General features: G+C 35.7%; 1 protein-coding gene across 8 annotated transcripts in view; it reads left to right on the top strand.

The window, feature by feature from the left end:
- Positions 1 to 23,435, top strand: part of GULP1 (GULP PTB domain containing engulfment adaptor 1) — a 150,863-nt gene that overhangs the window by 97,320 nt on the left and 30,108 nt on the right. For all 8 annotated transcript variants that reach the window (XM_080598853.1, XM_080598848.1, XM_080598854.1 and 5 more), the window contains 3 exons: positions 12,022 to 12,093; positions 20,457 to 20,555; positions 23,079 to 23,216. In XM_080598853.1, coding sequence (XP_080454979.1) covers positions 12,022 to 12,093; positions 20,457 to 20,555; positions 23,079 to 23,216 — 309 coding nt within the window. The remainder of the gene's footprint in view (positions 1 to 12,021; positions 12,094 to 20,456; positions 20,556 to 23,078; positions 23,217 to 23,435) is intronic.

Below are 23,435 nucleotides of genomic sequence, written 5' to 3'. Positions count from 1 at the left end.
CATGCTGACAGGCTGAATATGTCACTACTAAACATTTTTGCAGTTGTTAAAATAATCTTTCTAATTAAAAATCCCATTCCCTATAAACTATATTATTTAGAGGAAAATATTTTCTATATTTAGTTAGTGCTCTGCAAATTTGTTTCAAATATCTCTGGAATAGTAGAGTAAAAAGGCAGTGCCATCTCTTACCAGCATCTTGGATTAAATAGCTCTCTTCATAGCTAGGTTTGGAAAAACTGCTAGTTACTGGTGTTTTTGAAGATACTGAAGGCTATGTGTTCAATCATAGTGATCCCTGTATGTAGATTTTATAGCTGGCTTTAATGTGAGATCATATGAATTAAAGAAAGACCATCCTTTACATGAAACAAGTGTATAAAGCAATAATCAGCTGTGAGAAGACTGTGTTCTGGTTACATGAAGGAAAAAAATAATTTAAAAATCCAATATAACAATATAACTAAACCAATACAAGAAAATCTGTCTTGGCTTCCCTGTCCCTTTTCCCACAAGATACCCACTTAATTTTAAGATATTTTCTCAGAACTTCAAGTTTAATGCAGTTTGAGGGTTCGGGGGTGTCACAATTGTTGCTCTGCTTTGTCACCTATGTTTTTTTCTCTGCTCATGGAGCTTCTCTCTCTTCAACTCCCAGAGATACTCAGCTCATCTGACTTTTACTTGGCTACCCCAGTCAATTATTCTCTCAAACTTCTGAGGGTGTTCTGTGAATCTGGTGACTCGAGAAGACACTACAGATGTCATTTGCATAAAATTAACAATACACTTAGGGTAGTAGATGTAGCTTAGGAAGTGTTTTTTAGGAGCAAAAGAAAAAAAAAAGACAAGTTACTGTCAGAAAACACATTTTCTTGGCCACTTATGTCAAAATACTGCTATTAATTTATGTGCATTTATTTAAGCACATCTATGTGGATTATTAATGTGATTAGGAATTACATTTTGCTGACTCAGGTTTTTCACCACTGAAATTGCTTTACTAAGAAAATGTTGGCTGTTTATTTTTTTCAAATGGTGATTCTCAGTATAGGAACTACAGTATAGAAAACAAAAACAAAACAATGACATAAACAACAACAAACCCACCCAAAGCAAATTCTCAGTTCATGTTTCTGTTAATATACGTATCTACAAATATCTGTCCTGTGGTGTCCATTTTCTCCTCGGAGTCACATTTCTGCTTGGAATGTATGTATAAAAAAGTATTTGTTAGAGAAATTATAGCTATAACACTAGATTTTAAAGAGCAGATGATCTATGGTAATGAGAGTTAAATGTTCAGGTTATGCTCAAAATTTTTGTTGTATGAAATAATCCGTGAAAGTACTGCTAAGTTTCCAGTGTACTAAAGTTAGATAACTAGCTCGATGCATTCGTGATTCTTTCCCCAAAATATCTGTTTTCTGGTGTGCTGCTTGTTCTCTGTTTGACAGCCAAGTGTTTCTATGAATCAAGAATTAAAATAAGAGTTATTTCTTTTCATCTGTGGTACAGTAAGGCTCACAGTGTTACAGGTCCTAATTTAGAAGAGATGCAACAGCCTTAATATAGGCGACTTCATATTTCATATGGATAAAATGGAAAAGGACTTTAATAAAGCAAGAGTAATGGTCAGTAGTTACTTGTTCCTATTACTAAGGCTGCTTATGTTTGAATGAGAGTTTTGTTCCTAACTGTGACTTCTTCTGTTTTATCCCACAGGGAATTCCTGTTTCTGTGTTTATAGTACCATTGCATGTTGCCATGGCAAGTGTCTGATACTGCAAGTTCAGCATTATCATGTTAGTGACGGACAAGGGAGGTAAAAATGGGTTTAGATGAAAATAAACTTCATTCACAAAAATTGGAAATGTGTGTGGCAATATGTCTGCTTTTGTAAGATGTTGTTAATATTTTTCACTACAAAAGAGTAGCTTCAATATTTTCTGTTTATCTTTGTAAATACATTATATGTATAAAAAAAAAATTACAGTTTCTTCCACATCTTGTGGAGCTGATTTACGTTGAACAACAGCTGTGATTATTTTGTGTCCCAGCTTCAATCTGAAGAAGTTATTGCCAGATGAGCACTTAGAATTGCACAATCCCACCTTGAAATGGCACGTGAAAACTCCTGCTTGCTCTCGTACATCTTGTTTTGAAAGAAAGAATGTGAAGCCTGTGTTCCTCTAAATGTGTGCCTAACACTGAAATCATCTGGGAAATATCTCTTTGAAGGAACAACTGTTTTCTGAATGATGTCATGGCCTGTTTAGTCATGTGGTTTGGAGATGCACCCCTAGTTCAACTGGCTCCATTAATGATGTTCTGAGTTAATGAAAATACTCCAGATTTTACCGAGCTTCATCTTATTGGTAAAGTAGATTGGTTTTGCCAGTTTTACAAACTAGGATAGGTTTTGTTATTAAATATTGAAAACATGTTTTGTTTCTTCATAACGGTCTTTCATCAGCTCAGCTCAATTTTCATTATTTTTAGGGAGGCTTTATTAGCCTGAATATTTTGCAGCAACAGCAAAGTCAGCAAGACAGATGGAGCTCAAATAAATCAGCTTCAAGCTTTAACTTGCTATATTTTGTGGGGGGGGAAAAAAATGCTAGATTGTTCGCAGAATGCTAACACAGAGCAGACCAGTGCATACTACGGTTACAGGAACAGTGGTGTTCTGAAAAACAGGGGGGTTGATACTTTGGGCAATGCAGAGTCAAAAACTAGGACAGCAGTTTTTTGTGTCGTATACAGGGCGTTATACTGATAACTGCCAAGAAACTTGTTGTGAGAACACCACCACTTGGTGTCCTCATCTTACTGTTTTTTTAATGATAGTGCTGTACTAGATTGTGGTTTTCTTTTTCTTAGTTGGTTCTTCACTGTTTTGTTGCATTTTTTTTTTCTCTTTGTTTTGGGGGGTCCTCTATTAGCTTTATGGGAATACTAAAGAAAATGAACTGTAACCTCAGTTTGGGTAGACTAGTGTTTTTTTGCAAGTAGTAGCAATGAAAATATTTTTTCACCCTGTGGTGCAGTGCAGTTCCCTTTAGGCTTGCCAGTTAGTTGCTAGTTAGCATCTGCATTGATTAAGTGGGGATTAAAGGAAGGTGGTCTCTGCATTCTTAGGTTTCTTGCAGTATGTTGGATATCTTTGCAAAGGGATCTGTAAACAGAAATATTTGTACTACTCCAGTACATGTGAGTGGAATATAAGAGTTGCTGAAGTTGTGTCTTACTGTTAATTCAGTTAAATCACTATGTTGGAGTCTCCTTTATGAAAAAAATGCAAACGAGATGTCAACGTCCTTATATTAAGATACTTGAAAATATCTCTGTTGTGGTGAAAAAAAAAAAAAAGAGTATTTCATTAAATTTTGATGGCTTAGTCTAACTTCACTACTTCCATAAAGAAATGACACTTCAGTCAAATCCAATTCCTGTGGTGCAGAACTAAGTCTACTGTCCAGTCGTGGGCTTGTAAAGCTGAAAATCTGCCTATTCTCTCATTAGGCTGAACGTTTGAAAGTTTAAAATACTGAAAAAGCTGAATCATGGGCTTGTGAATCACGGGCTTGTAAAGCTGAAAATCTGCCTATTCTTTTATTAGGCTGAATGTTTGAAGTTGAAAATACTGAATGTGAGCTATTTTGGGGTAGACTCTTCAGTCAAGGTAGAGTTTTATAGTAATGAAAAAAAGTTTATGTAAATATTTTTGCACTGGCAATAATCCAGTCAAGAATACAATCTTCAGAATTGAGGCATTTCATCAGTATTTTGTCTTTGGTGACCAAGTATCACGGGCTTCGTGTTCGGAATATACCTTTCTGAAGGAAATGCCAAGTTTGTCAGTTCTGTTTTCCCTGTCTGGATATGTGGTACATTCACAGAACAGTTCCTGTGGGTGTTCAAGTACCTTTTCCTGTGCAACCGCATGAACAGAATTAAAGTCTGCTTGAATAATCACCATCACTGAATGTTTGTTCAGTAATGATAACTCTTACATGAAGAAAGAGATGCTATATTTTAAGTTTCGACAGTGATTTCAGAGTTGCTAGATCTTCTAGTTCTTGAAGGTCAGAGACTAAATGAAATGTGAACTCATATGACAGTGATGATGGAGGATTGCAGGAGCTGGAGTTATTGAGTGTCTCTAGTCAGGGATGGCTCAGTTATTTTCTAGGCAAGTCAGGAGCGACTCACAAAGACCATAAATGGGTTAAGCCAGATCACGCTGGTCAATGATATGCTGATCTGGTGAGTTCTTTCTTATTTGTTAACCTAAAACATTCATGAGATAACAATGGCACACTACAAGAAGCTCTGCAGAGCTGATGAATAATAGTGGTGAAAAAAGATACGAACATGATGCCGTTGTTTCCAAGGACATTAGATGAATATCTGTGTAAAGTGCTCATAGTTTCTGTACTGAAGCAAAGGAGCTATGATGGCTTGAAGATGGTGCCTTTGGATTATCCACAGACATCCCGTGTTGCAATAAAAGGAGTGGACGGATCCTTTTGGAAAAAAAAAAAAAAATCAAATCAAATTTGTTCTCACGTGTAAAGACAACAACTGAAGACACAGAGTATATCCCGACTATTTCCAAACTAAGTTTGGAAGTGTTTTGGTTTTTGTTTGTTTAACTTCTTCATTTTATGCAGTCTGTGAGCAAAGGATTCTTACATGTGAAAGGTAATGACAGTGCAGCACACGTGAAGAAGGCATGTCCCAGTCACAACCAGGAAATATATGATAAGAAATGATTTTCCTCCAGAGATAAATTTGCTCACTCTACCATCTTCCCCTTCTCTTTTGTCCCTTCCCTTTTTCCTTTAATGGCAAATATTGTCTTTGATTTTTATATTGTTTTGTTAATATACCAGCTATAGGAAATGTGCTTAAAAGAAAAGCAGACCTTCGATGTAATCATTTGTGCATGTTTTAAATCTTTCCTTTTAAGCTCTTTTCCCTTATAGCAACAGCTCTTTATACATTTTCTAAAAATTACTTGAGCTTACACTTCTTTGCTCAAACCTGGAGTATCCATCAGGGCTATTCATATGACCCTGCTGCTGCCCGTGTGCTCCTGCTGGGTACTAATGTAGAGCTCACTTGAACCAGCAGTGAATCCTTAACTGCACCGAACAAGTCTGCAGAGCAGCGGTAAAGAACTGCTTTTTCCTCTTCCAGTTTGAGGAGGAAGTAAATCTGCCTGAAGCTGTATTTATTCTCACTTTGCCTGTGGTGAAAATTTGGAAAGCTGATAATGGGGTGTGCCGGGGGAGTGCAGCGTGCAGCCCTCCTCAGCCCCTCGGCTCCATTATAAGCTTCAGATTCAGCCTGACAGCTCTTCGGGCGTGATACAGTTTGATATGCACTTCTGAAGCACTCTGTAGAGATTGATGGACTGAAAAAATGGGGAATGTTTTTTCTTGTACAGCTGTTATTTTCTACAGTGACAGTCCTGACAAGATAAGCTTTTTACCTTTTTTTGCTTGCTTTCTCTGTTCCAGCCTGCTTTTATCTTCGTGTGGAGGTACCAGCTGTATCTCTTAACATTCTTTTACCTTTAGGATGAGATGTTTTTATGCAGAGAACATCTCTGGTAATGTGTTGGAATCTGACTTGGTTTCAAATATATCCCTGTTGATAGCTTTCCTAGCATATTACCACGCTGACTTCTCGGAGAAGCTTTCATCTTTAACAAAGTGTTTCCTACATTCTCCTGAAGTTCTGCTTGCAAAAACACTGGTTATATTAATATAGAATTTACACTCCTATTGTGTTTGCGTCTTCTTGTGGCTGTGGATTAAAATGCAGTGGCACTTGAGGAATCTAACCTGGTGCAGTTATTTTTTGCCTTTAAATTTACACCAAGCTTACTTGGATGTAGCTTACTTGGACCGGGCTTTAAGTCTCTTCCCAGTGAAAAGAGATGTAATTTCTCATCAGAACCATCCATGGGTCAGAAGACAGGTGTAGGCAAGATTAGGACTGCCTAATATCCTCAGTTCCTCGCACATCCTTACCAGAATATCTCTAGATATTTCTGCTTCCAACATTCAGGTTCCTGGCAAGAACAGCTCCAAGAAATGTCTGTATTATATATGTCCATCAGCTGTTCAAAGGCATGTTAAGCTGTACTTATAAAATGATCTTCATTATTGGTACATATCATCTCAGTCTTTAAATTTGATGCATACTTACACATTAGTTAGTAAAGAGTTTTTAGTTATTACACTACTAGAAAATAGGAGAAAATTAACCATCAGGGCTTGCTGGTTGCTTAAAATGAAGCATGGCATGTTTTACATCACTGTGTCTCAAAGATTCTGTAGTTAAAGGTTACCTAATCATTTTAGGTTCATTTCTCTAATGATGTATTTTTTGTCAACATTTTAGTATTTTATCATTGTTTCTCTTTCTTTATATTTATTTGCTATAATTATTTGCGTTAAACATTTTCACCTGTATTTTCTCTCACACTTTTGGTTTAATCCTACTGATGGATGAAATACCTGGTAATATTTAATTTCCATTAAAAGACACTTATTTTTTTCTATATATTTCTAGTCATGTAGTCATGTCTTTTTTTGCAAATAGTACCTGAATACTCCCTCAGAAAAATGCCTAAAATGTTTTTCCTCTATCAGAGTCACTATTTATGCCTAATGTTACATGTCAGACGAGCAGGGGTTATTCGGTAAATGTGCTGGTGTCTGTGGCACATTTCTCTCTGTACTCTCATGTGGTCAGTTTGATTTCTGATCTCATCTGAGCAGCAGTCATGTCTGGGACAGACAGTTGTTTTTAAGGTGTTGCTAGATGTGCATATCCCCAAAGGGGAAAATGCAAACATTTCTGTACCCTGGCAAAGACTCTAACCGGCAGAGAACTAAGGAAGCTGTTACAGGGGGAGAACTTAAATGTAGGGAGTGGGAAGAGAAGGAACCCAAAATAGGAAGAGGCGGGCATTTTTGTAGTCCATGTACCTCTGTTTGACAGAGAAGACTCACGTATGCAAGGCTGAACAAAAATTGTTCATATCTTAGGATATGATTAACAGCTTAGACATTTGTTTGTACATTTTCTGTGTAGATTCAGAACTGGTCTCCCAGCTCTTTCATCCTAGTTCTTTACTGTGTACTGTCATTCTGCTGCTATTAGAATGTGAATATATTTGCTTTCCTTTAATCAGTAAATAAGCATTCCATCAAATTCTTCTGTAAAGTGAATTTGTCAAATGTTGGCAGCAGGTATCCAGTAGTTTGCATTACTTATTTTTCCTTTCTTTACAGTATTAATTCAGTAAGTACTTTTTTTCATTTAATGGCATATAAATCTGTATAAGAGAAAATTTCTTCACATTCAGGTTTTCATGGTCATAAAGAAAAGTGTCACTATGAAAGACTAGAGGGTTTTTTTGTTTTTGTTTTTAATTGGAACGGAATGGCAAAAGAAAACAGATGTTTTATTACTAATATATCCTACACTGCTCTCTACTGGAAGAGTGGAAGTCTATATACATATTCAAAAATGTACCTAAAACTATTTCTTAATATTTTCTTTAATGATGCTTTTGACTCCAGTGAAACTTGTTTTTCCTAAGGGTGGATGTGCTTTTGTTTTGTTTTAATTCCCTGTAGTTTTTGAAGAAAAGCACCTGGATAGACTTTGTGTGTGAAAATGTTGAAACGAGTGCAATTTTGAGAGACAAAATCTAAGCTGATGGGAAAGAATTACTGGAGAGTGTCTTGTGAATGGCAAGGAAAAAAAAAAGTGTTAACAACTCACCTGACCTTATTAATAGCTATTATTTTAATAATTTCTCCAACCAAAATACAACTTAAAAAGCATTTGTAATAATTTCACTGTGGAATTGAACCATAACATGTCTTCCTTAAGTTAAATATAGAGTAAAATTTTCATTTAACTCTTCCTTCTTCATGGAGTTGATTACCCACAAGGGGTCTGTTTATAAGTTTGCTGTATAAGACAACCCTCCTGGCCATTGCAGGGCAGAATTATTCTTCCAGTTGCTGTCAATGATAAAGCTTACGTTGATTCTAATAAGATGAAAGAGATCCCGGTAATTGTCCACAGCTGCACTATCTTGCAAATCTTTGTATGTGGAGCAAGCGCGCCTGGTCCTCTGCTAATATTGGATTATAAAGAATTTGATCTGAGGTGTTTGTCTTGTGTATAGCTGCTCAGAAGCTTATTTTCTTAATAGCAAGCATCAATAAGGGAAAAACAAGCCTTAATATATTTTAAATGAAAAAAATCTGTTAAACTGACTGATAAGATCTGTTGATGTCATAGAAGTTACTTCTGACTATAACCAGCTGCAAGTGAGAGCAGAATAAGTATTGGATTAGAAACTTAGCCTTTTGTCAGTTTTGTAGGGAATGTGTTTGGAAGAATGGCAGACTGCAATGAAAAATGAATAGTAATTTGGAAATAAATATGCCCTAGTCTGCTATATGTTTATACAGAGTATTAGATGTCATGAGCTTTAAACTTCTTAAATAATTCAAATGGAACTTGGTTTGATTCTGGTAAAACTTCTCATTAGCACTAAACTTAATAATACATAAATATTTACAGAGATGGGTCTGGTGGCACATCTGACTTACAGCTTACTGAGCCTTTTTGTTTGAATTGGCTTATTATGCACAGAGTGCACCAGTTTGAAGAAGCCTTTTACTACTTGCAAAGAGTAAACATTTCTAACACAATCACATGTAAATATTTTAACCTGTATTATGTATTTAATGTTAATGAACGCTTAAGAAATTAATGCACTTATTAAATTGCATTTAGGGTTAATACTGAATGATTTGAAGGAGAAGTGCTACATTATTTTCTCTACTCAGAGATTATATTAAGTGTAGGAGTAGTAATAGCTTGACTTTCAGGAATAGTTATGTTTCATGGTGGTGGTGTTCTGTGTCAGATGGTTCTGCAGAGCCAGCTGTGGGACAGAACCTGAAGTGATCAAAGCAATCACTGACTTGACAAGTACCCATCTTTCTACAAACCTGCTTCCTAAAGGACCCTTGTCTTGAAAATGGGAGTCTAATATTTATCAACTTTAATTTGAAGTTTCTCTTCTAGAACCTCTTCCACTATGAATATTTATATTTGCAATGCCACAACTGTACTGGATTCCAGATATAACATATTTTTGTACTCTCTGTTTGTGTGAGATTCAGTGAGAAAAATCTGCTGAAAAGACAGTAAGGAAGTAGCCATCTCCCAGATTTATGAGGATGATGAATTAGTTATTTATTATTTTTGAAGTCCCAGAGGTGACAGAGCATCAGTTATGTTTGGGATTATACAAACACAGTGGCCATCATGCCATTGAGCTTGTCATCTAAAGTCTCAGTTTATGCATTTGCTTAACTACTGTGAGTAATGCCATAAGAATTGGTAGTTAATATGAAAAAAATGCAGTGGTGTGACAGATGACATAGAAAATGTGCAAAGCAGATGAAACAGCATGCAGTAAAGAGTGTCTAGTTAATATGTTAGCTATATGTTAAACTTATGTTGTATACTCATACTTTACTGTAATTAGAAAATAAGTAGTCTTGATTTGAAATTCTGCTAATATTTTGCCCCAAAATAAATCAGTCCAATTAATACAAATGTTCAGAATATTTGCTCTTGTTTTTCTCTTGATTACCGTAACTTAAAAGAAAAAAAAAAAAGAGCTTATGAAGGTCAGGCATGAAATGTAAGCAGTTTTGACTAAAATTCAGAATAAGAAGTAGAACTGCAATTAACAGGCATATATATCACATGCAAACCATATAACCCATGGCATGTATGGTGTCATCATCCCCGAGTGATATTGACAGTAATGCTACAAATCTCCTTTCTATTTATAGGTTAAATGCATCTTGCTGTATTTCCCTATGCTGAACAGTTTGATAAATATAAGCTGTAATTCTAAGTTCAAGTTGCTGAGTGTATTAAAAATTTCAGTAGTGATATTTAATGTCAAAACGGATGTTTGTCTGGAAGGTAGGGCATTGCGAATGATTGGGAGAATCTGGGCTAGTGACATTATGTTCCATAAATGTTGATATAATGCTCATGATGTTTCCACATACTTCAAGCCTTGGTGATTTCTTTTATAACATATTTAGCAAACACAATTTGTATGTATTTTTTTTTGGGGGGGGGGGGGGGGGGTGTTATCAGTCATTTCAACCTGTGCTTTCAGCAGTTTCTCTCTGTACTTAGACATCTAGTGCCCCCTCCCCTCCATGATCAGAAATGAGGGAAGGGGCTGCAGGTGAGGCAGCTACCCCAGGACATCTAGAAGGGCACTTGACACAATCTCAGTGTGTATTGAGGAGTATCAGTCTGCTTACACTGACGGAGCCCCTGGAGCTGCAAGTTTCAAAACTGTCCAAAGAGGAGGAAGCTGAAGTACTCTCTTCCACCTCACTGCACACAGCAGGGACCTCTGCTTGCTGTTCATCTGAGCCTTGTCCACATCTGCAGCTGTTATTTCCTGTTTATGCAGGATTCCTGTTCTGTATATATAACGTAGTAACGCCTCAGCCCTGCCTTGTCACAAAACCTACAGCAATTATACTTTTGCCTCATGTTGTGCCAAGTGTGTGGTGTATAAATATGCATGTCTGTATGTCACATGTAGTATCCATACTTCAGGTATCATTCTTTATTCTATATGCATTTTCTGAAGCTTTTACTTTTCCAGGGAAGAGCACATCCCTTAACTGAAGTGCTTGGAGTTGTTACATGAAAGACAACAAATCAATAATAGAGATTTCTGCTTTGTTATTGGAAAACTTTGGTCTCCTAAGTAGAAAATTATAATATCAGGGAGCATTGACAGCAGATGAGTCTGGATCACTGTGTTTTGATCTACACCCTGTTGTATTCAAGGTGACACAACACATTTCTGTCAGTAGCAAATTTATAATAAGACTTAATTATTGGTAGAGCTGCAAAGTTTCTTTGCCACTGTACAGCTTGAGAATATAGTCTGTCAGTAAAGTTAAAAACAAACAAACTTTTGAGTTAGTGTTGAAAGCATCTGTAGCTTGACAAACTCAAGTTGTTTTTGAAACTGCTAAGAATTAAAAGTTATAAAACCTTTCTGTATCGTGTCACACAGAGGAACTTGTATTCTTCAGAGAAAAGAGAGTATTCATCTTTTCTTGCTAGCATTACGTTGGCATATTACAGGTACATGGTGTGACTAAATCAAGTGTACTTCAATGTTGAAATCAGGTAGGCAATCCATGATTATTACACAAACAAATGCAGTTTGAGCTGGATTATCCCAATGTTCATAAAGTTTAGTAGAAACAAGCAAAACTGCACAGAAGGATGTAAAGGAATTTCAGTGTACAAATAAAGAAATGGTAAGATCCTGTAGCAATATCATGACTTGTGTATTCACAGGTGTATGTTTGGTTTCCACTGGGAAAAAAAAAAAAGGTAACCTGTATTAAAAATTCTTTGAATCTGAGCCTTAATATAAGTTAGGACTTATTTCCTTTAAATCTATGAAATTACTGTACCAAGCAGCTGTAAGACTAGAATCACTCCTTTTTAGTTTGTCTTGTACCACAGTATGTAATTTTTAGTTATCTAGTCCAAATCATTGGCCCATTTTGATCAATGGGAATTATCTTATATCCCTGTTTTTGTATGTTTTCATTATTTTCTAAAAGAGAGGTTACCAGAATGACAGTTTCCCAGTGGAAAAAGGTACTTAACGTGTAATTCATGACTTGTTATAGGATCAAGATATATAAAATGGTTTTAAAAGCTGCTTTTAATAACTGTTGTTTGACTATAATTTAATTCTTGTTACTCTCTTGATTATGAATAGCTATGTATAGATATGTTATTAACTATTGAAATGATTGTCTTTCCAAAATATTACTTGGAAATAGTTGGGAAGTATATTTACTTGAGTCGGGCCTATCTTATTTCTCACAATTACGCTGTTTTCAGTTTCTTGGCAGCACGGAGGTAGAGCAGCCCAAAGGCACAGAAGTTGTCAGAGATGCAGTTAGAAAGTTAAAGGTAAGGAACCTTTGTAATGAAATACAAATAGAATGTATTCTTAAGCTATTCACACAAATAAGACACTTTGCAGGTGTTTCCAGATAAATTAATGAGTTCTGGTAGCAGTTACTTTTACTTGACTTTTCATTGGCATGTAGATGTTTCCCTATTGTGTCCATATTATCAGATACAGCTTTGACTTTACTGTTAGTGACAGCCAATATCTTTAAAGCTCTCCAAATGCTTTGAGTTGTGGTGGGAAATGCTGATTTGGTTTGTTTGCTAAGTCACCTCACAGTGGAATTGTGCTGGTTTGTGCTGAGCTGCTGAATATGCTAATGGAGCATTGGTTTATTATTTAGCTGTAAAAATTGTTCTGCCTATTTCTGTACTTTCCATAACTACTTCTAGGATTTTCAGTGTTCACTTAAACAAGGGCCCCTCTGAAATAGATGGAAAATTATGGAGTCTGTGTGGAATATCTTGATTCTGTGTTATTACCATAATTACAAAAAAAAAGGGGGGGGGGGGAGGGGGAGGCAGGGGATTAAGGGCATGAACCACACTTCATGTATTTCAACTTGTAAGATTGAGGGTTCCTTTGAATAAGCTTTCTTTACACAACTGCGTAGTAATTGTGTTCAGTTGTATTGAAACAGTTCGTCACTGTCATTTTGTTCTACTAAAAAGAGTACAGCTGCCTTTAAAGACTAGCTTAGTCAATTCTTAGTCTTCTATGCCAAAAAGATGTTCTGTATTGCAAGTTGTCAGACATTAACGCCTAGATGTTTTCAAGTGTAAGTATATGTAGATATGATTCTTTTTTTAACAGAAGCAGCATACTGCAAGTAGAAACAAAGTGTATGGTTTTGTATGTACCTTACACAGTTTACAGGTAATAGTGAAGTGAAACCTGTTGTGTTGGATGCTTTCCATTTATACAATAACACTATGCAGAACAAAGTTAGCTTGGTGCAAAAATAATGTTAATATAATAGTCTGGCATGGGGAAGCTTCAATTTCATTTTTAAGATGTTATCTTAGACTCCTCCTAAAGTAAAGAATCTGCTGAGTGTCCCTGTCTATCAGGACAGTTCACTGGTGGATCCATGATACCCTGGGCTTTTACTGAACACTACAGGTTTTTGGTATGTTGGATTATAAGATTTGGTCCCTTAAAATACTTTGCTCTGAAACCAGGATTTTAACCACCTGTTCTCTGACATGCATGAAGATCCAGAACTATTTTTCCTTTCTTGGGCAAAAACATTTGGCACCCTAGCATGAAAATTTTCAAGTAGGAGTTTTCAGTATATTCTTCTTCTGCCGATGGAGTATGTAAATAGCTGTCTTAACTTTTTATGTGTGTTACCTAAATAAACCACCTTGGAGATGTGTGTCAGCATCACTGCTGACAGAGTGGCAACGTTTTCTTCAGACTTGGAAGTTCGGAGCTTAATTGACAAATATTATATGGAATCTCATATAATTTCAAACTGATTAGAAAACTCAAAGTAATTAAAGATAATTTTTGGAAACAACTGAAAAATATTGGAGCAGAATTTCAGAGAGCAAATAAAAACAGATTATGTTTCAAGTAATCCTCAAGCTATTGAATACTTACAACATAAAATGTTGATTTATGTTCTGTATCGGAATTCTTTGAAGAGAAGCCTAGAGATACTGAGTTTTATTATTATTAACACAAATCTCTCCTTTTTGAGAACGTTAGTTTAAAAAAAAAAAAAAACAGCTTGAAAGCTAATGCCTTATATTAAAAGGAAAAGTTCTTAGTGTTTTTTGGAGTGAGAGACTTGCTATATATATATTTTAAAGTATGTAGCTTCTGGTGCTGTATTTTTGATTATATACAGATTGTTTTTAATCACAATTTTGTTAAATCACAGTTTGTTTTTAATGAAAATTAATAGCTAGAAAAATATATTAAAAAAATGACTCAGCACATGGAGCTATTTTTACAACTGGAGAGCATTGCATTAACAACCTTTTGAATACTGTCACTGTAAGCTATTTTTTCATCACATCATCAAGCTATATGAGAAAATACATTTGTAATGAAACTCTTCACTTCTTTAAATCAAAAGCTTTCCACTCATACAACAAAGAATTTTTCACTTGCCAAAATAAAGTTTTGTGCAAAACTAGCATGCAACTCCTTGAACTTGCTTTCACCAGCAGGTGGGGCTGATGTTCTGCAGTAAAATAAAATAACTTGGAAGAATTTACATTTTCTTGATGCTTCATTCTACTTTTTTAATCCTGAATGCAACTACTACTACTATCTAAATACTTGCTAATTTTACTGGTTCAGTTGCAATGTTGAATATACAGTTGCTTCAAGTATCCGTATTTAATTTTTCTGGAAGGTTGTCCAAAGTTTTTATCTAGTCAGGATTTTCACTTGTATTTTCAAACTTGGGGCAGTACTGCAGGACAAAGAAGAAATTTGTACACTAATACTTTCAAGTGTGTTTTTTCATTTCTAAGATAAGGGGGACTGTTCTCATAATTTATTACAAACCATTTCTTCCTTTCAGTTTTCTAGTTAAATCTATAAAATGAAATAAATACTCAGCAAAGTGGTACCAAGATGTTGGATCAGAATAAGTCTATGTTAGTCAAATGTGTAAATGTCAAATCACACTTGATAAAATAAAGTAAAATTATATGTTATTTTAGTTAAGGAGGGACATAATGTTTCAATTAGTCTGCAGAAATGAATTTGGACCTTGTCAGAAAGTTGAAGGGTTGCCAGAGGTGAAAAGAGATTGCAAGATCAATCTGCCCAGGGAAGTGGTTGAGTCACCATCCCTGGAGGTCTTTAAGAGACGTTTAGATGTTGAGCTTAGTGATATGGTTTAGTGGAGGACTTGTTAGTGTTAGGTCAGAGGTTGGACTCGGTGATCTTAGAGGTCTCTTCCAACCTAGACAGTTCTGTGATTCTGTGATCAGCACAACAGATGGAAAGGGCAGCATAACCAGACCCCTAGTAAGAAAGTGCTGTTGAGCAGGGTTAGGGAGAAACTGGAAATAAACACTTGTGTTTTGGGCTGTTCTTGTTTCAGTTATGGCTGTTCTCTTTTACCCACCTTCCTGCTCAGTGATTATGAATGAACAGAGATTATGTAAGTGGCACTAATCACTTTGAAGCCACCTGAAATATCATAATTTCATTAGATCCACATAAGATGTGCATGAGAGCTTGGACCATAATTGGACCTAGAAGAAATGGTGATTGTTTTCGTCAGGCATGTCTTTATGGTGAATGTTATGAAAAAGTAGAGGAAAATCATTGTCTCAAAGTTTGGTAGAAAGCTGTCTTTCAGCTTAGATAACCGTGTTACCCCCCAGCAGACATCTTTATAAATGTTCACATGAAGTGGCACGTGTGGTGTCTGACACACTGGAAGTCTGTGTAAAATGAAGGAATTGAACCTTTGTAGCCTCGGCTGAAGATTAGCACCCAAATCACAGAAACTTCCACCTTTGACATTTCATGGTTCTTCTTAATCACCAAAAGAGGTGTATATATTAAATAAAGGCACATAGATTTGATATGCATAAGTTAAAATTGATTTTGGCAGAAAAGTTTTTAACTACTGTTTTTTTAACTGAAGCTCCTGTCTGATTTTGAAATGTTTATTTTCCTCATGTTGTTTTGCTAATTAGCCTTCTGATTGCAGTTTACTAATGCTCAATGCCATAAGCATTTCAAATATATTTTTAATAATAATATGAAAATATGTTATTTTCCCTGCTACTTTAATAAAAGATAAGACATATGGAAGTTTTTCTTTCATTTAAAAGCAAAATGATACCATAGAAGATAGATTGATTTGTATGTCTTGCTTCCCTTTAAAGGGAATTACATTATTTTAAACTATATTAAAATACAAGGTTAATTCTAAAGCTGTTAAATAAAAACTATCTCATTCTACTGAGCTGCTCATACTATGTTTGGGCCAAATTTGGGTGTCTTGCCTGAGAACAGTATATGTATAAGCTAACTGCTTAAGAATTTGGACATTTGTATCTCGTCCCAAGCCATGCAATGATTCATTATAATTTTGTATCATTGTCCACTTTTATGCCAATGGGAGGCTACAGATTTTTACGCTCTTAAATAATGTTATTACTGCATGAGCTACAAATATTGCTTTGTTTGCAGCGTGTGCTGAAAGGACAAAATGAGGAGTGTAAAACTCCTGTGTCCAGAGGCCCCCAAGAGTCCATGTGTCCTAGCTTTAGTTAGGACAGAGTTAATTTTCCTCCTAGTAGCTGGTAGGGTGCTATGTTTTGGATTAGGATGAGAAGAGGGCTGATAACATGCTGATGTTTTAATTGTTGCAGAGCAGTGCTTACACCAGGCCAAGGACTTTTCGGCTTCTCGCTCTGTCCTGCCAGCGAGCAGGCTGGGGGTGCAGCAGGAGCTGGGAGGGGACAGACCCAGGACAGCTGACCCAAACTGGCCAAAGGGGTATTCCATACCATCTGACGTCATGCTAAACAATATATAGGGGTGGCTGGCCGGGGTGGGGGGCCGGCTGCTCGGGGGTAGGCTGGGCATCGGTCAGCGGGTGGTGAGCAATTGCATTGTGCATCACTTGTTTCGTACACATTATTATTAGTAATACTGTTATCGTTTTTATTATTATTATTATTATTATTTTCCTGTCTTAATAAACTGTCTTTATCTCAACTCACCGGCTTCGCTTTCCCGTTTCTCTCCCCCATCCCAGAGAGGGAGGGGGGAGGGTGAGTGAACGGCTGTGTGGTGTTTAGCTGCCAGCTGGGTTAAACCACAACACCATGTTAACAAGAATGAACACATAGAAGTAATAGGGAGAGGAGAAAAAAGTCAAGTGGCAGATACCTGAGTATGGGTTCAGGTCTGCTGGTCAAAACCTACACAAGTCTGGGAGGTGGCTGAACCAGGCATTCTGAAGAGGTCAGATGCAAATAAAATTACTTGTCTGTGTCTGTATGGTATCTGTCATTACACAGATCAGGGAGTGGGCAGGAAAAGCATTAAGAAAATAGCTACAATAGCTACACATTTTCTGAATTTATTGACATGTACTTTTCAGTCACTGGATCTCAGTAAACCTTTGATTTAAAAGCTTGTTCATCTCTCTTGGATATCCATGGTGAGGAGATTCTTTTCCTTATGTCTTCCATGATTAACTTGTTTTTGATTTGCACCATTTCTGTAGTTGATAGAGCTGCTTATAAAGTGCCTTTCTGGCCCTGTGCTAACTCTTGCAAATATTTAGTAACTTTTCTCCATTTTGTCAACATTCCTCTGAATTTGAAAACTTCAGAATGTAGAATTTGAGTTATGATTTCACAAGCAGCTGATACAGTGCACTCTCTCTGGTCTTCTTAAGAACTAATTCAAAATATCCAAGGATTGCATTATTCTTCCTGATCATTGCATCATGAGAACAGTGTACAGTTTGTGGAAAGCCTACCATGACACCAAGACTTACTTAATTCTTTCTTCATAGGTTAATCTCTGAAGAAAGAAATTTTGTTCCCAAATGTATGATTGCAAAGTTGTTATTGCACCAGAGGTGGCTTGTTTGCATACTGGCAATGTATTCTTTACATTATTTGCCACTAGATCAGTACTACAATTCTGCAAACTTGCTCTGTAATGATTTGAGATTTCACTACATATCATTAGTAACTTTTTCTCTCATTTTTTAATCTTTTTTTTTTTTCAGCCTGCAGATTTTATTAGTAATTATTTTCTTCCTGGTCATTTTTCAATACTGTCATGCTTAAGAAATAAACCCTGCTGGAATACATTAGAAACATATCTGCCCAATGACAATTTCCTGTTTATAACTGCATCTGGAGACTAACTTCACTAATACTTTCTTTGTATTGCTTCATTTCCTAAATATAATGGCATGCAAAGCTTAGTCAAATACCTTGTCTACTTTGACAAGCTGCATTTTTTTTCTTTAAAAAAGCTTTTTGATCATCATTAATTTCATTTTGCTTAAGTTCTTCAGTTCTTGAACCTTACATATATCTTTTGGGAGCAGAGACGTGGTAGGGTCAGTTTGTTTACCCTTATTTAGTATTGGCAGGAATCATCTTCTGGAACTTCCTCAGTGTTATAAGACTTCTTGACTACTTGGAGCAAGCTTTGGCCAGCTGCTCTAAAACTTGTGTAAGTTACTCAGATTCATTTAATTAAAATTGTTTTCATGTTGTAGCTGTTCAGGTCCTTGATGAGATTATTAAAGTTGGAAACCCAAGCCTTTCATCAACATTCTTAATATGCACTATGGCTTTAACTCCATAAAATTGAATATTATTTATCCTTCTTGTTAACTACTGCACAGAAATACTTGTGCACATCTACCGTATAATGAATGGGACCAGGAAGCTAGCGTTCATTCAGGTTCAAGGCTGTTCCAAATCATTGCATTCTACGGGATTATTATTTATGGGGTAGGTATGGTTTTGTGCACTATGATGTGCATTGGGAATTGAAATCCCCAAGCTTTCCAGGTGATGCGTGTGTTTTGTGGTCATTCAGTTTTACATGTATCAGAGTAAGCCAAGCACAGAGCCCTGTTGTACTGTTAAAAGGCAACACGTGTGTCCTTGAAGTTTTACCCCCTAAAAGTTTATAATCAAACCATAAATCAGAAATGAAAGCTAAATTAAAATAAAATAAAATAAAATGTGAAGGTACAAAAATGATCTGAGAGATGATTTAATTTTATATTCACCTTTAAAAAAAGTCTATGCTAATAAAACATTTGTTGGCCTATCACATATTTTTAAAGCAGAGGTATAAAAATCAAACAGGTCTAGCTGGTAGTATAACATTTAAGTCTTTGGGGAAGGAGGGGTTGGATTAATTTTTATTAAAGAAAAATATTTTTCCTACAGCAACTTTGAAGTTTCCTAGAAAGTCAAAAAATATTGATAGCCAAAATGCCTGTAAAGCTGTTTCATTTTTTTTCAATTAAAATTTTTTTTTTTTAAATAAAAACTTCATATTTGATGACCCACCTTAAGTAAAATAAAGATTAGGGGATTGTTATTAGACTGTACTAAAAGTGTACTTTAAATATGTGAGAAATGTGCTTGAAGACAAGTAGGAGTATAAAAGGATGTATAAATTGCAAGAGCTATACGCATGACACTGAAGACAGGCAGAACAAAAAGTTATTTCAGATTTGCTGAACTTTTGAACAGCTGTTTTTCTCTAGGAAGTCATCATGTACAAACCTTCATTAAATACTTGGTCAGTGACTGTAGCAATCCCAGCTGTTGAAATACAAAATGGCTAGTAAGATTTAAGGGTCAGTTTTGAGAGTGGTGTGGTTTTTCACTGTGGCAGGCTTTTTTTTGTACTTCTTTTGGTTTGTTTTTAACTAACTTTGGAAGCATGGTACAACTTCGAGTGCATTCATATAGGTGCCAAGCAGAGACTCTAGCTCCTCTGGTCCTCAGTGAGTTATTGTCCTTATTTATGCATTTGAAAGGAGCATTCCCAGCTGTCAAAGACTGGAGAGGAAAAGGGCTGGTAACAGAGCAAAGTGCAGAGCAATGCCATATCTTTGCTGAGAAAGTTACCTAAGTTCATGACACTTCTTTTGACAGCAGTAGCAAATTTTAGGCTCTTTGTTTATTTTGTACACAGTGTTCATGAAGGAAAGGCAAGTCAGATCCAGCTGTTAAAAAAAGGATTTATAAAAGGATGGAAAATATGTTAAATAGGATTTATGACCCAGTTGTAGGAAACGTCTAGCCATCAGCTAGTGAACCGTTAGCAAATAGATTCTGAGAATAGGATAGATCAAATATTTATGTGTTGACAGCTATAGTACTTTCACACTGAACCTGTTTAAAAGAATTAATTTTCTTAAAACAAACGATACATATCCTTCATGACTTTGTATGGAAATGCATATAGGATTAGTGTAATGTGGAAAAAAATAATAATGCTCCCTGCTAAACAACCAAGCAGTTAACAAACTGTCTGTCAGAAGGTTTTCATATTTCTACTGTTCTAGTAATCTGATGTAACACTGTAAATTAAGTGCATAAATTACAGATAATATTTTCAAGAGAATCAGCTAAATAATTTAAAATTATAGTTTCCTACGCATAGGAATATTCTATAGTATGCAATCAGAAATGCTGTTGTGTGACCAAATATGACTGGGAATGGTTGGTGGTGTTTGTAAGAGCTTGTTGGAGAAGAAAGGAAAGAGCCCCAGGAGTTTACCTTTGCTCCTTTGCAGGAGTTAAGAGGAAATGAGAAGTAAATAAATAAATAAATAAATAGATTTATTAGTGATGTGATTGCTGTAATGCTTTTCATTTTATAGTTTGCAAGACATATCAAGAAATCTGAAGGCCAGAAGACTCCCAAAGTTGAATTACAAATTTCAATCTATGGAGTAAAAATTTTAGATCCAAAAACAAAGGTAAGAGACATACTTATCTGTGATGCTAAAGCAGTAACTATATATGGCTTTTGCTGCTTTTAATGTTTATATTGTTATATATTAAAAGCAATTACAATGAAAGCCAATCTGTTGATGAAAACATTGTGTTAAAATGCCATTTCCTCTTACAACATGTAGGTAACATCTTCCCAAGAAGGTACATGATGCTCAGAAATACAGACTTTAGCTAATGTGGGATGTAATTTTTATAATCCTTCCACACCAGGACTTTTAAACTCTGAGGAAGATGAAAATGCAGTGTTAATTATATGTTAATATGCATGTGGTGAATTCCATTCCAAGTGGTTGCCATGGTGTAGGTGCCCCCACGTAGGTGTTTTTCGTGAATGTGAGGAGATGGTTTGTTTGCAGTGACTCATTCCTCATGATGCTGCTTTGTAATTGCACCTCACTTTCTTTAACTCGTTCATTTTTTAATTCCCTTCTGGTATTTTTGAGTTTTATTATTGTGTCCCCCCTTCCCTAGAATGCGTATGTTTTTCAGGTGTTATCCATTTGTCTGTAAGCTTTGGGCCATAAGGACTACTGTATGCTTTTCATCTAACAATTCCTGCGTTTTCAGCAGTTGTGGTCCATTGTGTCATCCCACTGATGGGCTTTTGGTTTGTTTGTTTGCTCTGGTATTTTGGAAGGGGTTACGTACTAAGCAAAACATCCTTCTCACAGACTTCAAAGAAGAAGAATGACATAAATACGATCAAGCTAAATGAGCAATTATTCCGTAGTCAGCAATTTGTAACAGATGAGTGCTCTTAAGTCTTTTATGCATATGTTGCATTTTGGATTTGAATGAAATGTTTGTTGCTACTTTTTAGTTCTGGAATAATTATGGCCGTTCAGAGAGTGATACTGCCTTTGGAGAAAAGCTAGTTTTTGTTCAGGACTGTATCTACTTGCAACTTATTTTCTCTTCAAACTTGTGATACAACCACAATTCAGTAATTCATAAGCACAGGGAATAAAAATATCCACATCAACTTCATTGCAGTTTTTGCATCCTCCTTACGTTGTATGGCAGAATGGGGTACCAAACCCCATGTTCTGGCAAAAGCCGTTTCAAAATAACAGTTTGATGTGGGAAAAAAATAAGGAAAAAAAAAAAAGGAAAAAAAAAAGATAGAGACTAACAGAAAGCTGTGGGACATTTGGTCTTGGGGGAATAAGAGCATTTTAATCTCATTACAACTTTGTAAGTACAAACTCCGGTGGTTATCAGCTCTGAGCAGTCTTTTTACCTCTCCCCTTTCTTTTCTTAAAGCTATGTGTAATAGCAAATGTGAATTGAGGTTTCTTTCTTTTTGCAAACCTTACTGATGCTTTAGGAAATTACTTGAATTCTGTATTATCATCACTGACTACAATATTTTTTTCAGTGTGTTTTTGAAACATCAGTATCGTTAAAAAGGAATATTGGTTATTGCTCATGTGATGACTATTAATTGTGGTTACACTGATCTATGAACCTAAAAGAGCCAAAACAAGCATGTGGTATTGTACGTAACTCCGTTAAAGAACTATAATGGGAACAACTTGTGTGAGAGATTCGGGGACACTAGAGAAATAGGATGCACAGAAGAACAGCTGTAAAGATTGAGAAAGGAGAACCCAGTTAGGGCAGGGGGAAGAGAGGGGGAAAAGATTGGCCATATGGTACATTTTTGGATAAAATGCTGACTGCAGAGAGGGCATGTCTTTGTTTATGAGTTAATTGCAATCTGGGAAGCCCAGTGCTGCACAGAAACTTTTTTTCCATAGATAATAGTTCACATCTAAACTGCATATTTTCCTTTAAAGCAAATACTGCTTTCCCATGTAATAAGCCAAATAAAATAAAATACCAAGAAGAGACTTGAAGAAAAACAACAAATTTTTTTTATTTCATTCTCATCAAGCTCTCTTAGCTGAAGAACATTGCAACTGCAACTTTTTAAGTAGCTCGTACATACTTTCTAGTGGAAAATGAAATACAGTATCTACAATATGTAAATAATAATGTTTAAAGCTATTTATATTACACCTTAAATAAGCCATTACTAAGGTTTCTACTTTATTTCTCAGTGTCCTATATCTAGATAACAATTCATTTTATTTTTGTTTTCTGCACTTAAGGTAAAAAGGTAGTGACTCATTTTAGTACAACCATTTTAGCAAAACCTGGGAGATGATGAAATCTGAAGATGGTTTGCATCTGGATGAAGAAGAAAGTATTTTACATAATCAGTTCCTAAATATATTGCACAAGGACACAAAGAAAAAAAAAGTTTTCTAGAATAGAAATTACTGTCCAAATAAACAGTATCCAAATAAAAACTTCCTGCTTACGTTCAATAAAAATGGGAATATTTGTTAGACAAGCTGAGTTTAACTTTTCTTATACTCTTAAGTCCATTTCTTGGGCTCTTTCATGTATACAGAGGTTTTCTGTATCCCAGGCAAGTATAGCAGCAATTCCTTGAAAATAATCTTTATTTTTATTTGCAGGAGGTTCAGCACAATTGCCAGCTCCATAGGATATCATTTTGTGCTGATGATAAAACCGACAAGAGGATATTTACATTTATATGCAAAGACTCAGAATCAAATAAGCATCTATGCTATGTATTTGACAGTGAAAAATGTGTAAGTATGCAAGATTCTTCTTTGGAAGAATGTGGGTGCCAGTTATGGCATTTGCTTTTAAGATAAAGCAAGAATGGTTAACAAAGGCAAATTGCCTGCGTGCTAACTGGGCTCTCTTTGATATAACCTTTCTTGCTAATATAGTGCCTTGTAAATTAGATGCATTAATTTAAAGGAGAGTCTTTTTTGGTCTAAGATGGTTTTCTGAGACAATCCTTA

This window comes from Anser brachyrhynchus (genome assembly GCF_964034855.1).
Source record: "Anser brachyrhynchus genome assembly, chromosome: 7".
In the NCBI taxonomy this organism is placed as follows: domain Eukaryota; kingdom Metazoa; phylum Chordata; class Aves; order Anseriformes; family Anatidae; genus Anser; species Anser brachyrhynchus.
The sequence above is the reverse complement of the archived record's forward strand: the minus strand, read 5'-3'. Positions and strand labels throughout refer to the sequence as shown.